Here is a 19894-nt window from a genome sequence, read left to right as displayed (position 1 = left end):
AAATGATAAGCCGTTCTGTGCATTACGAATATTTAACTGACTACATACTTTAATAACTTTTAAATTTAATTTAAAAATTTTAATTTTTTTCTTTTTAAATTTTTTAAATTTTTTAAATTATTTAAAAATATAAATATCTGAAATATTATTTTAAATATTTGTTATTTTTTTAAATTTTTAATCTGTTAATTTTTTTAAACTTTAAAAAAAATACTTTTATAAACAACGTTATCCCCGTACGACGTTCACTCAGGGCCGGATTAAGTCGTTTGAAGACCCTAGCACTTGAATATTTTTGGTGGTTCCCCCGATACCCCTAGAAGTTTATTTTACTCGATATTCAGTCTATAAACTTGAAAAAATGAAATTTTATATTTCAGAAATGACTAATCTAAGGATGGGATTTCACTATAAAAGGTTTATGAAAGTTATTTTATAAAACTTGAAAAAAGCAACTAATAAATTTATCGGTTGCATTAGAGCAAATGCAACCGATAAATTTATTAGTTGCTTTTTTTTAAATAATTGTTATAAAATTTTTATAGTGTAATCCGGCCGGGATTATACTATAAAGTTTTATAAAAGAACTTTTATGAAAGTTGAAAAATTCAACCAATAGGCGCATCGGTTGCATTCCAGAAAATGCAACCGGTGCACACACACAAACACGCACACACATTTTGCATTCAAAAAATTCAACCAATAAGATAATATTTGTTGAATTTTTCACGTTTTATCAAAGAGCTTTTACAAAACTTTTATAGTGTAATCCCGGCCTAAGGCTGGTATTACACTATAAAACTTGAAAATTGTAATCAATAAACACATCTGTTACATTCGAGCGAACTTAACTGATCGGCCTATCGGTTGCATTTTTCAAGTTTTATAAACTAACTTTTATAAAACTTTTATACTGTAATCCCGGCCTAAGACAGAATTGTGATGTGAATATTTCTAAGCACAGACATTTTGAACGTCCCCACCCCTCCCCTTTTTTTCTACTTGCAAATTCTTTGATATCTCCCGAATTTTTTTTTTTAGGAACATATTAGTTTCGGATGTTTTTGGATTGGATTTTTCGAACATTGGATGTTTTCGGAATTTTTCTTTCATATTTTTCCGGAAAGACAGATTTGTTTTCAAAATCTTTTGAAAATATTTTAAGACATTTTCTCCCACCGACTACTTGTGAGGATCGGAATGAAGATATCTTTATTCCCATATTCTATGTGGCTCTAGACTAAACCACCAAAGAATACCTCTAGGCTGCATATGGGCACTGAATCAGGGGTGAAGGAGAAAAACAGTTATAAAAATTGCGAAAAAATAGTTTTTATGCACGAATTTCAACCCAAAGATGCGGGCGAAACACCCGCATCTTCAGTGCTCGTGTGAAAGGGTATGCGGACCCGCTTCCGCATCCGCTCCGTGTGAAAGGGGCCTTAGGTTTTGACACATGCGGACGACGTCCGGACACGCATGAACATTTCCTAGGTGCGGAGATTTTTCGGCTCGTCTGAAAGACGCAGTATATTCCAATTGTTAAAACTTCTTCCGGACCCGCATCCGCTCCGTGTGAAAGGGCCCTTAATGTTTCAAATGCACAGCATCACTATTGATTTTGAGAAGCATTTTACAGTTCTAAATACAAAGTACAGATTTCTGCGATCAGAGCTTTTTTTTTTTTTAGCGATTTTTTTTTTTTTTTTTTTTGGAATTTATTCTTTTTTCTACGTAATGTAGCTAATGTCTAAAAATGGTCGGCGGTCCTTTTCAAAAGGCCGGAGGGCAACGGGTTGAAGACCCCTGGCCCCCACAAGGGTGCAGCTGACAGGACTCTAGCCCTGGGGCCCGGGACATCTCTCTCTTTTTTTTTTTTTTTGGGTTTTTCACGCTGTAAATTAACCATAGAAGGACCCTTAAAAGGTGTGACCGGGGGCCCGCAAAAGATCCAAGCCTATTAACTCTGCTCTAGGATATGGGGCCTAAGCGAAGTTGCGATTAATTTTCACTTTAGTATCTATTATATTTTTTGTTTTTAGGTTTCTTCTCAAATATTGCTCGGAAAATTTTGTTTCATAATTTACTTGATTCCATCAAAGAACCTACACTGAGAGAAATGGGGGAAATGCAGTAGAATCGGATCACGTCAGTTCCATTCACTATGGTAGAGATGATGAAAATATATCTCGGGCATTATGAAAGTTTACAATCAGGCATAAAACACTTCACTATTTTTCATACAGGGAAAAAAAATGGCCCGAAAACAATTTGTTCGATTCAATCATTGATTGAATTCAAGTGATTCATGAATTTAATGCAGGAATCAAAAGCATGGCTTCTTGGATAAATTCGAGTAAACGGGGATAGTACGTGAGAAATAAAAAGCTTTCATAGCTAATTAGAGAAAAATTATTCATATATTTTTAACGTTGCATTTTCACAAAGAGTTTGAAGTTTCTATTCCAAGAGCTCAAGTCTTATTTGATCACATTTTTTTTGGAAAAATAATTTAAACAGACTCGCACAGCTAGGCTGACCATATTTCCTCAAAAGAAATACGGGACATTGGGATTACAAATACGGGACATCGCCAATTATCGCCAAAAATGACGCCAAAAGTATACAAAGTTGCCAAATGTTGGAGAAATTACGTAAAAATCAAAATGGCGGGAAATAAAGCATTACTGCCAATTGCAGTGAATTTAAATGAATTCCACGAAATAAAACGTTTCCAAGACAAATGTGAGAGATTAATATTCTTATTTATAATTGTATCTATAATATAATTTATGAGTGGGAAAATAATTTCAATCTTTGACGTCAATAAAGAATAAAAATTCAGGTAATCTTCTTTTAAAAACGGGAAAAACGGGAAAAAAAATTTATATAAGTACAGTAATATCTTTGATTTAAAATAGAAAATTAAACCTTTTCGTTTTAAGAGTAAGAAAATATATTTTATTATACACCCAACATATTTCATTCAGAAAAATAAGGAATATACGAGCTTAGATATGGTAGAATACGGAATATCGGCAATTTTCAATAAAAACGTGGTCATAAGACGGCAAAATCACCAGTTATTGCTCATAAATTATCAGCAATAAGAGGGTAATGAATTTATTGGAAATCGCAATGCAGTTCACGAGAAAAAACTTGAAACATATATTCATCTAAACATATTTGTTATATATACGAAATTATCATTATATAATTCATAAATAATAGATATTGCCAATTAAAATATGCTTCGTTGAAAAAAAAAAACGGAAAGTGTATAAAAAAAGTGACGACGACCAAAAACTCAGGAATATCACTAAAAATACAGGATATTCCTGTGTAATATGGTCACGCCACTCATGCTGTAGGTTAGTGGTCCATGGAATTGTTTGACATTTTGCTGGTACGTCAATCAATCGCCTTTCTTTTCATCACGAAACCACGGGGTGATTTATCTTGATTAACAATATTCCGGGGAGGGGAAAGAAGAGATAAGATGAAATCACTGTGACCAAAAGTGCTCAAGAATCATACTAATTCGTTAGAGCAGCAGTTCTTGACAATTTTTGACTCGCCGAGCCCCCGTAGGCATAGTAATTTTAATGAATAAATAAAAAATGATTTACTTTTATTATTCAAAAACATAACTTTTTCAAGTTTACTGTTTTTTTATATTTTCCTTGAGCGGCTGCGATGCCCCTGGACAGTTCACACGGAGCCCCGTTTTAGGACCGCTGCGTTAAAGCATAGGGGAATATAAATGCATAAACTTTATATATATATATATATATATATATATATATATTCACCAAAAATTTCATTTTTTCCCACTTGAATACGGATTTAGCGAATGACCGGATTTGACGTACATTTTCGCTAAAAAGGAGCTGCTCGTTGTAAGAGTCCTACTGTACTCGTTTTCATGACTAGTAGAACGCGGATTATATGCACTAAAAATAGGAAATAAAATTCCAACGTCTGCATTAAAAGCCGCAAAATATGCATAAAAACCTAAAGAAAGTTAAATTCTGAAATATGTACCAACAACGAGAAAATATGCATTAAAAAATCGCCAAAAAAAAAAAAACCATGTTTATAATAAAATGCATATTTTCTATTTCTTGGTGCATATTCATTTACAAAAAAAATATCCCTACATGTGAATATACTGCATACGCAAGTAACTTCGGCATAGTTTTTATTTAGACGTTTTCGATTTCTTGTTGGTTGTAGTTGCTCAGTAACGTAATACCAGTAACAAAAGAATTAACACTCTATTTCTGAAATGTCAAATATTTTTTTTTCTATTTCTAGAAATAGCCTTACAATAAAATTATTGATATTTGGAAAATACAGTATTAAAAATATTTCTCATAAATCCAGTGGGAGGAAAAAAAACGATGTGAAAATATTATGAGCAAATATTTATTTTTTTTAAATTTTAAAAATTAAAAAGTTGTGAAAGCGAGAGCTGGATAAATTATTAGCTAAATGAACACTACGCAATTATTCAGCTCTAAATTTCAATCAAAAAGAGTGCGATTCGCTACTCTTGTCATATCCTCGGCTCCGTTTCAGCGTCAGTTTCGGAGAAGAAAGCTCAGTCGGCGCCATGGGCGGAGATACGGGGGGGGGGGGCCACCCCCAGCGTCAAAGGTGGAGTCCGCTGATCTTATGTATATATGAGCTGGCATCATCATCGTGCCCCCCCCAGACTTCCAAGTCAATCTCCGCCTATGGTCGGCGTTCCCGTTGTTAGTTGTTACCGCGCCTTTTACGATACCATCACTGATAACCTAAAGCGTTGCGGATGACAACTGGTGGGAAATTTCCCATATTTGTAGAAAAATTGGTTAAAATTAGTCCACATTGAAAATTTCTTGGTGTTCATCAAGCAAAAGAATTTTTATAGAAAATATATAAATGCGAAGCGATACTTTTATATTGTAAATATTTGATATTTCCACCAATAGATGGCAGGACAATTTTCAAAATGTTTATAAATTAAATTATACCCCCAAAAATTTGCGTTTATTCTGAAAATTCTTTGATTTTATGTATTTTTATGTATAAATGCTAAAAAGTCTAAAAAAAATATATGAATTGTGTGTGTGTGTGTGTGTGTGTGTATGTATGTATGTATATATATAAATAAATAATCATATATTTCGGGCTCTAACGATCACTGACAGTGATGATAGCTTCAAGCAAAATTTCTGTTTGGAGTTCATTTTTATAAACATTTCGAAAATTGTCCTGCCATCTATCGGTGGAAATATCAAATATTTTACAATATAAAAGTATCGCTTCGCATTTATATATTTTCTATAAAAATTCTTTTGTTGGATGAACTCTGAAAATTTTGTTAGTGTTTGTAGGAAATTTTTAATGTGGACTAATTTTGGCTAATTTTTCAATAAATATGGGAAATTTCCCGCCAGATGTCATCCGCAACGCTTTAGCTTATACGATGGTATCGTAATTGGCGCGGTAACAACGCCAGCGCCGACTCGGCTTTCCTCTCCGAAACTGACGCTGAAACGGAGCCGAGGATATGACCGAGTGGCGAATCGCACTCTTTTTGATTGAAATTTAGAGCTGAATAATTGCGTAGTGTTCATTTAGCTAATAATTTATCCAGCTCTCACTTTCTCAACAAAACTGAAAATTTGATAATAGAAAAATCTTTAAAATCCCTTTTGTGATGAATATGGCTGATAGCAATTTTCATCGTGCTGCCATCTATTAGCTGAAGTTAATGGATATCTAAAACTTTCCTTGGTGTAGTGCCAATGCGACCTCCATAAATAAGGACAAAAAGCGTTGTCGGTTATTTTTTGCTGTTCTTTCATAGGGTGACCATACATCCCGTATTTACCAGGACAGTCCCGGTTTTCTTTCTTTTTCAGGCCGTCCCGACTTTTTGGCAAACGCGTCCCGGTTTTTCCCGTTTTTCACATGACGCCTACTTGAATTTTTATTCTTTATTGAAGATTGAAATTATTTTTCAACTCATAAATTATATTATGATAATTACAACTATATATAAGAACATTCATTTCCCACATTTGTCTCGTTGAACGTTTTACTAAGTGGAATTAATCCACTGCAATTTGCAGTAACGCTTCGTTTGAACATTGCGATTTTTCCGTAATTTCAGCAATATTTGGAAACTTTGTAAACATTTGGCGTTGTTCTTAGCGATAATTGGCAATGTCCTGTATTTCCCGTATTTCTCTCGAGGAAATATGGTCAGCTCATTCTTTCATAACTTTCTCCGATTTTGAATTCAATATTTTAATAAAGCTCATTCGAATTTTTCACTCTTCCCAGAAATCAAGGATGAGAGAAATTTTTCAAATTTTTTTTATATTTTGCGACAAATTATTTCTCTCATTCGTTATGCCTAACGCTTTTTTTTAAAATTATTTTTGTGAAGTACATTTTAAATTACTGGGATTGGCGTTAGCCCCTTTCCCATCATTGGAAATTTTTGCCATAATTTGGGAGAATTCGTGGTGCCCAGTATTTTTCTCGATGAAATATGGTCAGTTAATGTATAAATGAATTTACGGATGGTACAGAAGTAGGCTGTCCATATTTTTCTTTGAAAAAATACGGGACAGTGCCAATTATCGCGAAAAATGATGCTAAAATAAGTCGCCAATCGCGGAAAACAAGCCCAAGCGCCACTTCAAATTTGAAGATGAAATTTTGTTTGTAGTCATAAATTATTGTAATGCAATTCTGAGGAAGATAATTTTAATCGTTGATTTGAAGAATAAATAGTTGTTGGCTTCGTTGAAAATACGTGAAAAACCGGGACATTTTTGCAAAAATGTCGGGACGGCCCCGGGAAATACGGGAAGTATGGTCCCTTTACACAGAAATCAAGTTTTTATTATGCGAATTGCAATAGGATCGGGTATATATACCATATATATTTCCGAATACATTCCTCTTAAATTTATATTTTATTATTTTATTTTCATAAATTACATTAAATTTATTGCAAATAATTTTAAAAGGCTGTGGTCAAATAAACCCTGATACAATCGCGCATCATCTTGTTCAAACACCCTAGAGTAAAGTTTATAAATTTTTGTTAAACTGTCGAATTATGTTTTGAATCTTCTGTGTTATATTGTGGCTATTTTTATTTTTGTAGTAAATTATTTATGTAACAATGCATTATATATTATATTGCATTATTTCTTAAGCCAACTTAATTTAAAATATCTTTATTTCTTTGATCGTTATTAATATTCTCATCAGTATGGCTACTGGTGTTGATAAAAAAACGATCACCGTCAATGGTAAACATTATGTAATTACTAATGAAATTAGTAGAAGTTCACATTCCGTAGTATATGCTGCTGAGTATGATAAAAAAGTATTTGCCATCAAATCAGTTCGTTTTGATGAAATAGTCTCACCTGCATTGAAAGATTTAGTTAAGAATGAAGCACATGTTCTGAAACATTTGTCTTCTAGCACACGAGTAGTAAGAATGTTAGATTATCAGCTGACACCCCACAGTTTATTCATGATATTGGAGAAAGCTGATGGTGACTTTCAGATGTACTTGGAAAAGGCAGCAGGAAAAGAAGACCCAGAAAAATATAGGATGTCCTTAAAGCGCTACCTGATAGAGATGGTGAAATGTGTGAAAGAAATTCACCATAAAAATGTGTTGCACCTGGATATAAAGCCGAGCAATTTTCTTATGTTTGGTAAAAAACTGAAATTATCTGATTTTGGATGTGCTGCCATCATTCCAAAAAATGTAAAATATCTTGAAAGATCATATAAATGTGGCACGTTAGATTTTATGCCACCAGAATCTCTGAACCCTATGCATGGTGATCCAGAGAAACCAGAGTTGATGGTGTATAAGTTAGATTTTACGAGTGATATTTGGTCCCTTGGAATAATAATGTATCGTTTCCTTTATAACAAATATCCTTTTGAAGAATTCCAAGGGTCAGTGCAAAAAACATTTGCAATCATCAACTCTGAAATAAGATTTGAGAAATCTGCAAAATTGAATGTTGACGACTCAATACTCAAAGCCATGAGTTGTTCTTTAATAAAAGACATGAAAAAAAGAGCTTCCATTGATGCAGTTGCTGAAATACTGATCAGAAATGACTGATTTGTAAAAGAAATGAAATAGACTTGATACTAGGAATCTCCACTCCTTTACTGGAACTGTGGTCTTATTCAGCCTATTCTTTATATTTAACCTATTTAAATTGTATTTCAAATGTCTTTTTTTGCGTTAAGGAGAAATACTCCCCTGTTGATGCCTTTGCCCAGTCTTCTCGCTTGGTTTTTGTTTTGCCGTATTCTTGTTCTGTGAAAAAGTTCTCTTATTTTTAATTGTAATATGTGATAAGAGAGAGAGCGTGATGTGAGAAGAACCTCATCGATCTCCAATGCTCTATCTTTAACCATCAAAAGACTATTCGATGTCTATTTCTCAGCAGTTTATGCAGAGCATGGCTATATTACAAGCAAGATTGCATGTGCACTCCGAAACTCTGTGTAAAAATACTTAACTTCCCACCACCTTACGCCTACCAAAAATGTTCAAATCAGCCTTCACCGATCATCAATCACAGTGAATTCAGATGATGCAAACAGACATACTAATGCTTCAGTGATGCAGTTGGCTTACTATTGGGGTATGCATCACCAATGTTGGTGTGCTACATATGGCGTAGCAGATGTACTGTAAGGACAAAGATAAAACACTGCTTATGTATCATACAGACTTTGAATGTTCTCAGAAGTTGAGCCAGGCATTTGTAAATATTGAAAGAAGTCTATAGGCAGTGTTTTTTTGTTGAAAATTTTATATACAAATATTTTTTTTGTTGCGCAGCTTTTCAAAATGCATGCAGCAGTTGTGATTTGAAACATTTTTTGGACAGTTGCATTATTTTCAATGTAGGCCCCTTGAATTTGTTAACGTTTTGTTTTCTATCATCAGTTTGCTCTATGGATTTAGAAGCAGAGCAAAATTGTACAGTTGACTCCCATAATTGTGAGAAATAACTTGTTGACAAAAAAAAAGCTGACATAAGTCTTATTTTTAGTTTGTAATCTATTTATGATGCTTGTGTGATTGTGGACATGCTATATTTGAATTTAGATCCTCAGTCATTTTTTAGTAACATTTGACTGAATACTTTCAACCGACCAAAATATTACTGTGTATCTTACCATGATCATTTAGAAATGCTGCATCATATTTTGATATTGGTAATTGCACGCATGACTTACACTATATCAGTTTTTCCAACATTATAATGTTGGATGTTTTTCCAACATCAGTTTTTCCAACATAACACTCAGCAGTAAAAACTTTTGTGTATCAATATACTTTCCTAGGTATGCATATTATTTTTAGCAAATAAAAAAAATCTTTTCAAGTGATTTATTTTTTTTTTTATAAAAAATTAAATTCTGTTACTGACTTACACTACCTGAACAGAACTCATTTTTTAGATTTGTTTTTAAACTCTAATTTCTTCTGATTATCTCATCAATGAGAAAAATTGCTGTATTATAATTGTGCTGAAGAGTTCTACATTACAGGAAATAAAATTCAAAATATTTTAAGAACTTTTCATTTTTTAATTAAATTTATTCCACATGACTTTCACTACAAGTGAATTGTGACTTACACTACACAATTACCATTTATAAATTAAAGCAACGAAGGTGTATATAACAACTATATCAACCCATTACATAGTTGGAAAAATCAAAATTTTTAAATGTCAAGTAACATCTACAGTCAAAATTTGGTTCTGGCAGTTGTTAATGTTCATATCAGTATCAACATCACAAATATCGTCTTTCGATGGCCAAGTAAAACAGTTCCCTTTTTTTTTTGCAGAAACTTTAACTGACATTTTCTGTTTATCAACAACTTGGCCTGCAAAATACTTCATTTTTCATTTCCCTGGAAATGGAACTAAAATCTAGTTGCCAACATTTATTTCATTTTTCTTCGGCTGGCTCATAATTATGCTGCTCTGCTTGAACTTCTCCGGTTTGCAGATTTATTATAGTGAAATGCTTTGGTTTTGAAGACACACATTAGTTGCCTTCAACACATAATCTGCAACTTTTATGAAACAATGCAGTTTTCTTGTATTAGGGATAAAAAAGATTTCATTCCCTGTCGGGGAGCACAAGTGATCTAAGTGACCTTTTCTTTTTTAACTGTATGCTCTGAAACGTACAATATGGATATATTTTTGCAGATATTCTTTGCTGAAGGGAAAAACTCTTCAGCACGGATTGGGTTTATCTTTCTTGCTGATATAGCTTCCCGCATTCTGTGTTTGATGGTTCCACCAACACCATCGACGGGTCCTTTTCCGTGACCGGTTGCACTGAAATGCCATTCTATATGACCTGGTTGTAGTATTGCTAAGCATATAGAATACTTCTACTTGAAATGCTGAGCAATGTCATCAGATTGGTAAATTATTTTACCGATCATCAGCTGCGGAAAGTCATAATTAATTTTTATTAGTATGGCACTATTAAATATGGTAACTGCATATTTATCATGGTGCAGATAATCGGACACCACCGCTGTATCATCATAAATGAAGTAAGCTATAGCAGTATATATATTGTACATGATGTACTTTAGAAACCCAATGGGCTGACTGAATTTCGTCTTGTGAAAAGAAACTAGTTTTCACTAAAATGAAAATGCAACAGCAATGTATTGGATTTCATGTTTTTTTTACATTCTCAAAAAACATTCCTTGTTTCACATAAATATGCTGTTAAAAACTGAGGTAATTTTTCTTCCAGTTTCGTGAATGTGTCATTCAATGTTAAACAGATTTTTTGTTTTGTGGCAACATTTGTTTCATCTTTCATCCATTGAGAAAACTTGACTTCTTCCTCTAGATGTGTTACTAAATCATCAATTATACCATGAAATTTCTTTAAGCTTCCACAGTGATCACATGATTGGTAATAAGTTTTCATTACGTCACATATAATCAGTTTAACAAAATCAGGTGTGTGGTCAGAAAAAAAAAAACTCATTCCTTCTAGTATAAGTCTCATTTTCATGATATATACACAAACATACATTTGGTGTTTCATGCCTCAAGCAGATGTGCGTTGGATGATACTCACAAAACTTAGAAAGACCAATCTTGATGTTACAGTTTTCATTTTTTTTTTAATTTCATGTGCTTCTCCAAGAGTCATGCATAAATATCTTTTCTGTACCTTGGATTTTTACCACATGAATCTCTGATAATCAGTCTTTTGTACCAGGTGCCTGGTAAGTTATAGAATCTTTTTCAGAAGAAGCTTCCACTTGCAGTTTCACATTCTCGTCTAGTCTTGCAACTCGTGATTTGGGAAGAGGTGGCTGTACAATACCTGGTAATAATTGATGAACAAATTTTTTAATAACTGCTTTAGATTTATTTTGACTTTTTTTATTTATTAGGTAAACTTTTGCAACAGCTTTTACAAATGAGTGCAGACTCTTAAAGGCTTTTGTGGGTGAAATTGCATCAGAACATTTGGTGTCTTCTGTTTTTATTAAAATTTTTATAGGTTTCTTTGCTCTGTATTTTCTCATTTGCTCTTTTCTTAGTTCTTGACGATTCTTTTTCTTTCACACTTATTTTAGTTCTTTTCTGAATATGCCTATTTTTTGTTTTCTGAATTTGTTTCCTTTGAAAATTTGATATTTTCCAGTAGCTTTCATCCTTTCTTTGCTCCCTTTTCCTCTCAGTTGCTGTTTTTGCCATCTAAAATAAAAACATCAAGAAAGAATTCACTTTTACTACCTTAACCAAACCAATTCAATACATAGTAAGACTTTTTTTTTTGTTATTGTGACTTACACTACATTACAAATTCCTTCAAAACTCCATGAAATTATTCACAGGTTTCTATTTTTTTTACATCATCAGATGTCCTTAACAATCAAACAAGAAATAAAATGCCATACTATGACATTTGCTGAAAAGAAACTAGGAAAACTTGTTGCTTTTTCTGTGACTTACACTACAGTAAAATGATTTTTTTTAAATTCTCAAATAAATGAAGTTTCAAAAGACTCTGGAGATAATTATTTTTTCACGAAATAACTATATTAATGCTATAATAACACATGACTAGAATGGAAAAATATATATTTTCTCTTCAAAATTTTCTTTCAATTGTTGAGCTAAATCATGCTTTCAAACTATCTAGATGAAGCAGCCATTTTTGAAGCCTGGTGTTGCCATAAAATGCATACAAAAATATTATCAGTATCAAGGTTTAACCTTGATCTACGCATAAAGAGTTCTTATTCAGTTGGGATTACAGAGCGATGTACTAGTTTTTGAGGGAGTGAGGCACCATATTTCACCCGAGCGAACTTGCATACATTGCACTTCTGAAGAGTATGAATCCTGGAGACACATCATTATAACCTGCGATAAATATACTGCAATACAAAGTACTGTCTTTGGTAATTTTACTCCTCTCAACCTTGAAAATATTTTGCTTTTCAACGACTACACTACATGCTTTAATATATACAAATTTATTATATTTGCAATATGAAATTAAGAACTTGACTCCTTTGCCACCATTCCTTATATACCCCCCTTTTACACTCTCGTCATTGTGACGTACTATCGGCATCATCTGGTGGCTTCCTGAAATTTGCATATCATTCTTGCAGATGTGTGATATAATTCTACAGGTGAAATTTTTCCTTTTAGATTTCGATTTCATTTCCGTGTGATTCTGAATTATCCTTAATTTATGGACATGAGTGTATTATTTGGGATCTTATTATATATAATTATCTAGTTTTTGTATATTTGTTTGATAAGGACCTCTCCAAGCAGTGATTCCATGTTACTATTCAGCATATCCAAGCATAAAATAAATCTTTTAGAAAATTATTGTCGATTTAAACAATTTAAATTTTTTTAATTTTGTTTATATTGTGAAACATAAATCAGTTTTCATTGCCTGAAACATTTACAACAAAACAATTTTTGGTATAATCACCCACAATGACAACTTTTAGTGAATAACTCCTGTGATCTCATGTTTTGTTTATATTTTTATCCCCATGTCATGTTTAAACTATTTTAGTTCTTTTGCCCTTTTCCCCCAATTTTTTCTTCCCCTTATTTTTTGTGTTTAATATATAATTTTGTGTTATGTAATATCCTTTTTTTGCCACCAATTGTTAAAGGCCAGTGGCCAAAACAATAAACTTGATTGAAAAATATTGTCAATATGAAATTCTTAAGGTTTGGTTCATGTACTTTCCCCATATAAGGCGACTTATAGTTTATAAAATAGTTAGAGAATTATAGTTAGAAAAATAGTTTATAAAATACCTTCCAGGGCAATGTTTACATGGAATTATATATATGCAATATTTTTGATAGAATAAGCAAACCTATTGCTGATTATGAATGTTTTCAAGCATGATCTAAGCCAGTGGATTTTAACTTTTTTTTGCCTATGGTACCCTTTCAACCATTTCTTGTTCCTGTGTCCCTTGCAACCATGATTCATATCCTACACCCTCCTCCCCCGTTTTTCTCGTTAGAAAATGGTTATTCAAATATTGTTTGAAGTACAAATGTTTCAATTTAATTCTTAATTTATGAAAATAATGAAAAAGCAAAATATAAACATAATTCAGTACAGTAAAAAGTACAATAAATTATCAGTCAATGCAAACTGTACTTGAAGATTAAAAATGTTATCAAATTACTGTACTGGATGAAATTTGTATCATTTACAAAGTAGTTATTTTGGGTTAATGTTTAATATAGTTTCATTCTGAATTATCTGTTGTAGCTTTCGAAATGCACATTCTTATAATGATAAAAATCACCAAAAATGGTAGCGAGCAGTTCTATTACATTTATCTCTTCATGCAGATAAAAGTAGTAATGACGAAGTATCCACACAAATGAGTCACATGACAATCATGTTATATGACAATCTGGTGTCATTGTGAGCTTTTGCCTGAGTTAGGTCCGACTGTCCATGTATGTACGGCCCGTTCAGTACACTCGAGCTCCAAGGAAAGATTGAGAGATTTGTTGCCTTGGTAGTCTAGGGTGGTAACCCGGAAAGTGAAAGGATGAGGGTTTGGTTCCCTGTAAAGGCAGTTGAATTCTCTTTCCTAAATATATCTTTGTATCAGCCAGCTGATTAAACTTCAAAGGCTTTTTTTCAATTATAATACAAAAATATGGGTTGATGTTGTAGCCCTAATCTGAATTTAAAAAAATTATAAGTGAGAAATTTTAGAATATTTGTTTGAACCATTCATGTAAGAGCAATTATGTATGCAGTAGCAAAACTGTTTATTTTGAGAAAAAAATGAATTAAAATAATTTGTTAATATATATTAGAATTTCAAACCTTTCAGAAATTATAAATTATCAGATTTCAAATAAAATTATCCATTTGTTGATTTTAATTTCAAGATGCAGTGAAATTTACATTCATCATGAAAATCTGATGACAAACTACCTTCAAAAGGCTTCTTGGTTCATAATTTTAGGAAGAAAATGAAAGAGGGCAGAAAAAGAAAGAAGAAAGACCAAGAGGGACTCTCTCGGTTGTGCGTAAATGTATTTAAATTCCATTTTTTGAACAATCCGTGACTCAGTGATATCTCATCTGCGAGTGTCTCACTTACATGACTGTCAAATTTATGACATGTTTGACTTCAGACATAATTCATCCCTATAATTTTAAACTTTAAAATATGTCATTTATGCAAAGCACAATTTCAATTATTTGAAATTTTTACTTTGACTCAAACTCCAAATCTTTGGAATCTTTAGATATCATTTTCGAATATCAAATCCACACAATTTTTGCATATTGTGAAAACACGTTGCTAAACTAGTTTTTCATGCTTATTATCAACACCAAAAACCATGATCTTTAGGTTGACAGATATAAAAAGACGCATTGAGCCAGTTAGTGACATTCTGAAGTGAATACTTACGTGAGATGCACTTTTCTGAGAAATCAGCAGATGCAGTGAGTCTCAAGTAAAAGGATCTAAATTTGCCTGAAATGTGGCCATATGCCCTTTTAGAATTTTTTTCCAATGTCCACAGCATTGTGCTTTCACGGTGAGGGTAGTGCGTTGAAATTATTTGGGATGTGCTGCAGGCCTGCTGATAAATAGGAAACATGTCCACAATAACGGTTAAAAAACCTTTAGAGATCTTGGTTCAATCTTAGAGGAAGTCTCAATACATTATCTGCTTTGATTAGATATAGAAACCAATACAGAAGACATTCTTAAATATGTTTATAATTGCGTTATTCCTGTTAACTGTCGCTTTAAATGGGAAATCTTAATGAGAATTAGTGGGCTATAGCAATTAATAAGTTGTATTGTTATCGCTGATGGGAGGGGGGTTTCCCTACCAATTCATCAAAATAACCATTTGTACGCAGTTCTCATAAAATGAGAGAATAACAGACGCTCATAAAATTGGACTTGTTTGTCTTTTGCTGACAAGTGGAGAATTTCCCTATTACCAAAATTTCCAGGAACCTTCTGTCTTCTTCAGAAGACATTGTCAGAAGAGGGTCTGGTGCCAATACTGACTATAATACAACAATTCTCTGGTATAGGCCTTGGTCTACAATATTGCATAAATAAATAGATAGAAACTGGAGAATATGGGGGGAAAACACAACAGAAAATCAATAATTTCATCTGGCTCCCCATCCTCACTTTCGAGAGTGTGTGTTTTTTAGGTTCAATTTTGTTTAGGTCGATATCTATGGGATCATAGCTATAGAGCTGTAGATGCTGGAAGTGACCAATCCCAGGAAGACATTCAAGTACTGCTGTACTATCTCCACCAATAGATTGGTGTGGGAAAAATCTGCTGGAAAGAAAAGGGAGGAAGATTCTGACCAGCTTACCCATGTGGTTTCTGGAATTTATAAGATTAACCATTAGTAGAGGCCAGAAGTTCAGGCACTAAAAATGGTCAAAATAGGCAGGCAAAAAGGCACTAAAGGCATTTATAATTTTTGGAGGGAAGAAAAAATAACTAAACACACAAAGGTATATTAAGGGTCTAAAAACTAGCTAGTTTATAATAACTGCATTATTATCCACGTTAAATTGATTTCAATCCCAAAATAAAATGTTAGTAGACCCTGAGGATTAGGCCAATTCCATTACCAGATGCGGAGCTGGTAAAGAAAATTATCTGTCTGGCTCCTTCGAGTTGTGAATAATTTTCATTTGTTTGTTGTATTTGGATTAATCATTATCCAAAGTTGAAACATGGCTATCTTGTTCTATTTTTGTATAAAACAAACTTTTTCTTATATTACCAAATTTTATTTTATTAATTATTTTATATTATATATATATTTTTATATTACACAGTATTTGACAGTTCTTCAAGCATGCGGCCATATCTGTCACACAGCCCTGAGGGTGACTCTGGTCAATTCAATTGGATACTAAATATATGTATGTTTAATAAATAGCCATAGTTTTTTGCACTGCATTTATGGTGTAAAAAAATAATAAAATCAAAACATGGGGCCCAGAGCCCTGTCTGCTCCTACCCCGCCTTGTGTGAGCCATGACTTCTTGGGATAGTCATCGGTCGAAACATGTGGAGAAACAAATTTCTAATTTCCCTCTGCTTTTCTAGTGTGGGCTGCATTCATCTGAAACAAAATAATTCATTTCCAATGCCATCTGGTCAAAGCAAAGTTAATGCATGGCACCAGGGCCGTAACTAATATTTTTGCTGCCCCACACTTTAAAATTCGATAATTTTGTCATGGTGTTCTTTGTTCCCCCTGAAACTGCTGCCCCCTAAATTTTGCCGCCCGGGCAGTTGCCCTCCTCTAGTCTTGGCCCTGCATGGCACCACTAATCTCTCGGCTCACTTATTTGCATCTAAATGGAGCTAGAAGGAGATGATTTAAAATTTTCCAACTCTGTTTTAAAAAAGCAATTCTTTTGAAGTTCTCTCAGTGCTCAAAAGTATCTAAGTTTTACAGATTATGGGCTCTGAAATTCACTAATAAACTTTAAAACTATGTTAAAATAGGCACATTTATGGCACAAAAATTAAAAAAAAAGTTTTTTTTACTCTGTGCTTTAGTAAATTACTAAAATGTAAAACTGGATGCATCGTATATAAAGATCCAGTGATAAGCAAGAATGAGTTCTACAAGTGTTAAAAATGCCAAGAATTTATGCACCCTGTATGCGTTGGAGTGAATGAATCTGTCATCGGGAGAATGTCTATGAGCAACTAACAAAAAATGCTGCTTCAAAGGCAACAAAGACTTGGACAAAGAAATTTTAAAATCGGTTGAATTTACCTCAAAGTGCTTAGGCAATTTCACTGGGCAGATGGAGAATTTGAAATATGAAATAGAACAAACAGTTATAAGGAAAAACAGAAATTAAAGGGGAAAACAAAGAACTTGAAATTGGAAGTAGAATGGTTAAAGATCCATACGAATGAACTTGAGACAAAAAGCTGCAGGAACAATATTGAGCTAAACGGAATACCAGAGATGAAAGGTGAAAATGTAAATGAATTAATAGAAGCAGTAAAAATACAGTTGGGTTGATGAAAACAGAAATTAAAAAGCACACACTATACCAATACGTAATGAAAATATGCCAAAACCAATTATTAGATTTTATCGTGAAAACTCAAAATAACTGGTTACAAAATGCCAGGAGTCAAGACAATCTTACAGCAGACAAAATGAAGTTTTTGAGACACCAGCGTCTATGTAAATGAACACCTGACCACTGAAAACAAGAGACTATTCTACCTGACAAGACAATGTAAAACAAGACTCGTGTTTGCCTGGGTGAAAAAAATAAAGATTGTCTCCGGAGAAGATGGATAACACAAAAGTAATTTGAACACAAAATGTGGAACAATTAAATAACGTAGAAGCAAATGCCTATAATTCCTGAGGACTTTTCCAAGAATCAAGATCAGAAATCTCTGGAGGAAATCAGCGAAGTGAAGAAATTCATCAATCAATATAGAAAAACAGAAAAATGATTAAAATTTTTCTTGTTTTGAGCAAATTTTGACAACTTGTTAATATTTTTTAGAACATTAAGCGAACCAATAGATTATATATTGAAGGGAAATATGGATTGAGGATGATGAAATATTCAACAGCTTTTGCAGGCGTTTAAGATACAAATGACTACCATTGCTATGTAAACTGTAGAACTTATAATAGATTGGGGTAGTAGTAATGTATATAAATAAGAAAATCAAATCTAAAGAAAAACCATTCAAAATTTGTCTCAGCTGAAGAATTTGTGTTGGACTTTCAGATTATATGATACAGATATATTATTGTTATACCGATCACAAACATAATCATGAAAAACAATACATTAATAGTTGGAGATATTAACATAAACTTACATAACCTAGATTCAGAAACTTCAAAATACCTTGATACATTGCTATTAATAATGGATTTGTACCACTTATTAATAGCAATACAAGAGAAATTAATGAATCTAAAACATGCCTAGACCATGTTTTTTACAGAACAAAAATATCACAAAAATTTTTGGTATAAATAAGTGATAATTTTCCAGTAATAGGATATATAAAAAATTTTATACAAAGGAAACCTGACGGGAAAAAATTATCCAAACACACTTAAATATAATAAATTACAATAAATTTGAAGATTTTATTTCAAATATAAATTTGGTTAGTGTCTTAGAGGATAAATGTTTAGAAAATACAAATGATTTTCAGATATCATAATATCAAATTCTAATCTCTAGGCAAAACAAGTTAAAATGAAAAAAAAAGTAAAAATAATTGGATCACTAAGGAAATGGAATAAGTTATAAAGAAAGATTGTACAAAAAAATACTCAAATATTGTTTCATACAAATTTGAATACAAGAAATATAACCAAGATCTAAAAATGTGTATTAAAAAAATAAAGCAGGAGCCAACATTAGGAATAAATTTAGGGCATGTGAGAATAATAAGAAACAACTATGGAAATGTATCAATCACAACGTTCTAAATAAAAATGTAGAACACAATACACTTCCAATCTCTGACAGCAATAAAATACTAGCGAAAAAATTCAATGAGGGCAAGAAACGTAGAAGAAATGGAACTAGGTACAGACAGCGATTGTGAGGTGCAGAAAATAATAACCAATTCTAACAAATCTATGTATTTTTTCAAAATTAATGGTAGAGAGATTGAGATTATAAAAAAAAATTAAAGATTAACAAAGCAAGTGGATACGATCAAATAGCCCTAAGATGTTGAAAATAATCGCACATTATCACATCAATACTAAATGGATTCTATCATAGTGAGTTAAAATATGCCATATATAGCCATATATTTTCCCATTTATAAAACAGACAAATAACTTATTAAATTACAGGCCCATATCAATTTTTCCCATTTTTCAAAAGTAATAAAAAGTGTATGAAACAGCTGTTTTCCTAAAATTATCAAAACTTTTTAGCACCTAACCAATATGGGTTTCGAAAAAATAAAAATATAGAAATAGCCATTTTAGAACTAAGTAACTATTTAAATACAAATACAACGCCACAACAGGCAAAATGCCCAACGAGGTGGCTGATAAAAAGATGCCCATAAAAATATGGTTGTCATATGTTTCAAAATTGAAACATATGTTCAAAATACAGGATTTAACCATAATAGATATTCAATAACAGTTTTTCTTGATTTAAAAAGAGCTTTCGACTATGTAGATCTAATGTAGAGATGTAAAATTCTCGAGAATATTCTCTAGAATATTCTTGTCAAGGAGAATA

General features: G+C 32.4%; 1 protein-coding gene and 1 long non-coding RNA gene across 2 annotated transcripts in view; both read left to right on the top strand.

Moving 5' to 3' along the window:
• Positions 1 to 19894, top strand: part of LOC149067566 (uncharacterized) — a 100082-nt gene that overhangs the window by 43279 nt on the left and 36909 nt on the right. Inside the window, exons 3-4 of the long non-coding RNA XR_016195333.1 lie at positions 14591 to 14650; positions 16457 to 16543. This is a non-coding gene — a long non-coding RNA (uncharacterized LOC149067566). The remainder of the gene's footprint in view (positions 1 to 14590; positions 14651 to 16456; positions 16544 to 19894) is intronic.
• LOC149067567 (dual specificity protein kinase TTK-like) lies at positions 7280 to 8158 on the top strand. Its single transcript, XM_089252413.1, has one exon. The coding sequence runs from the start codon at positions 7280 to 7282 to the stop codon at positions 8156 to 8158; it is 879 nt and encodes a 292-aa protein (XP_089108539.1).

The sequence above is a fragment of the Pholcus phalangioides genome, unplaced genomic scaffold, assembly GCF_987345545.1.
Source record: "Pholcus phalangioides strain wild (caught in Gottingen) unplaced genomic scaffold, Ppha-v1.0 ptg000029l_1, whole genome shotgun sequence".
Taxonomy (NCBI): Eukaryota; Metazoa; Arthropoda; class Arachnida; order Araneae; family Pholcidae; genus Pholcus; species Pholcus phalangioides.
The sequence above is the reverse complement of the archived record's forward strand: the minus strand, read 5'-3'. Positions and strand labels throughout refer to the sequence as shown.

Bases quoted from the DNA above. Each gene is read 5' to 3' on its own strand.
- LOC149067567 (XM_089252413.1), top strand. From the start codon at position 7,280: ATGGCTACTGGTGTTGATAAAAAAACGATCACCGTCAATGGTAAACAT.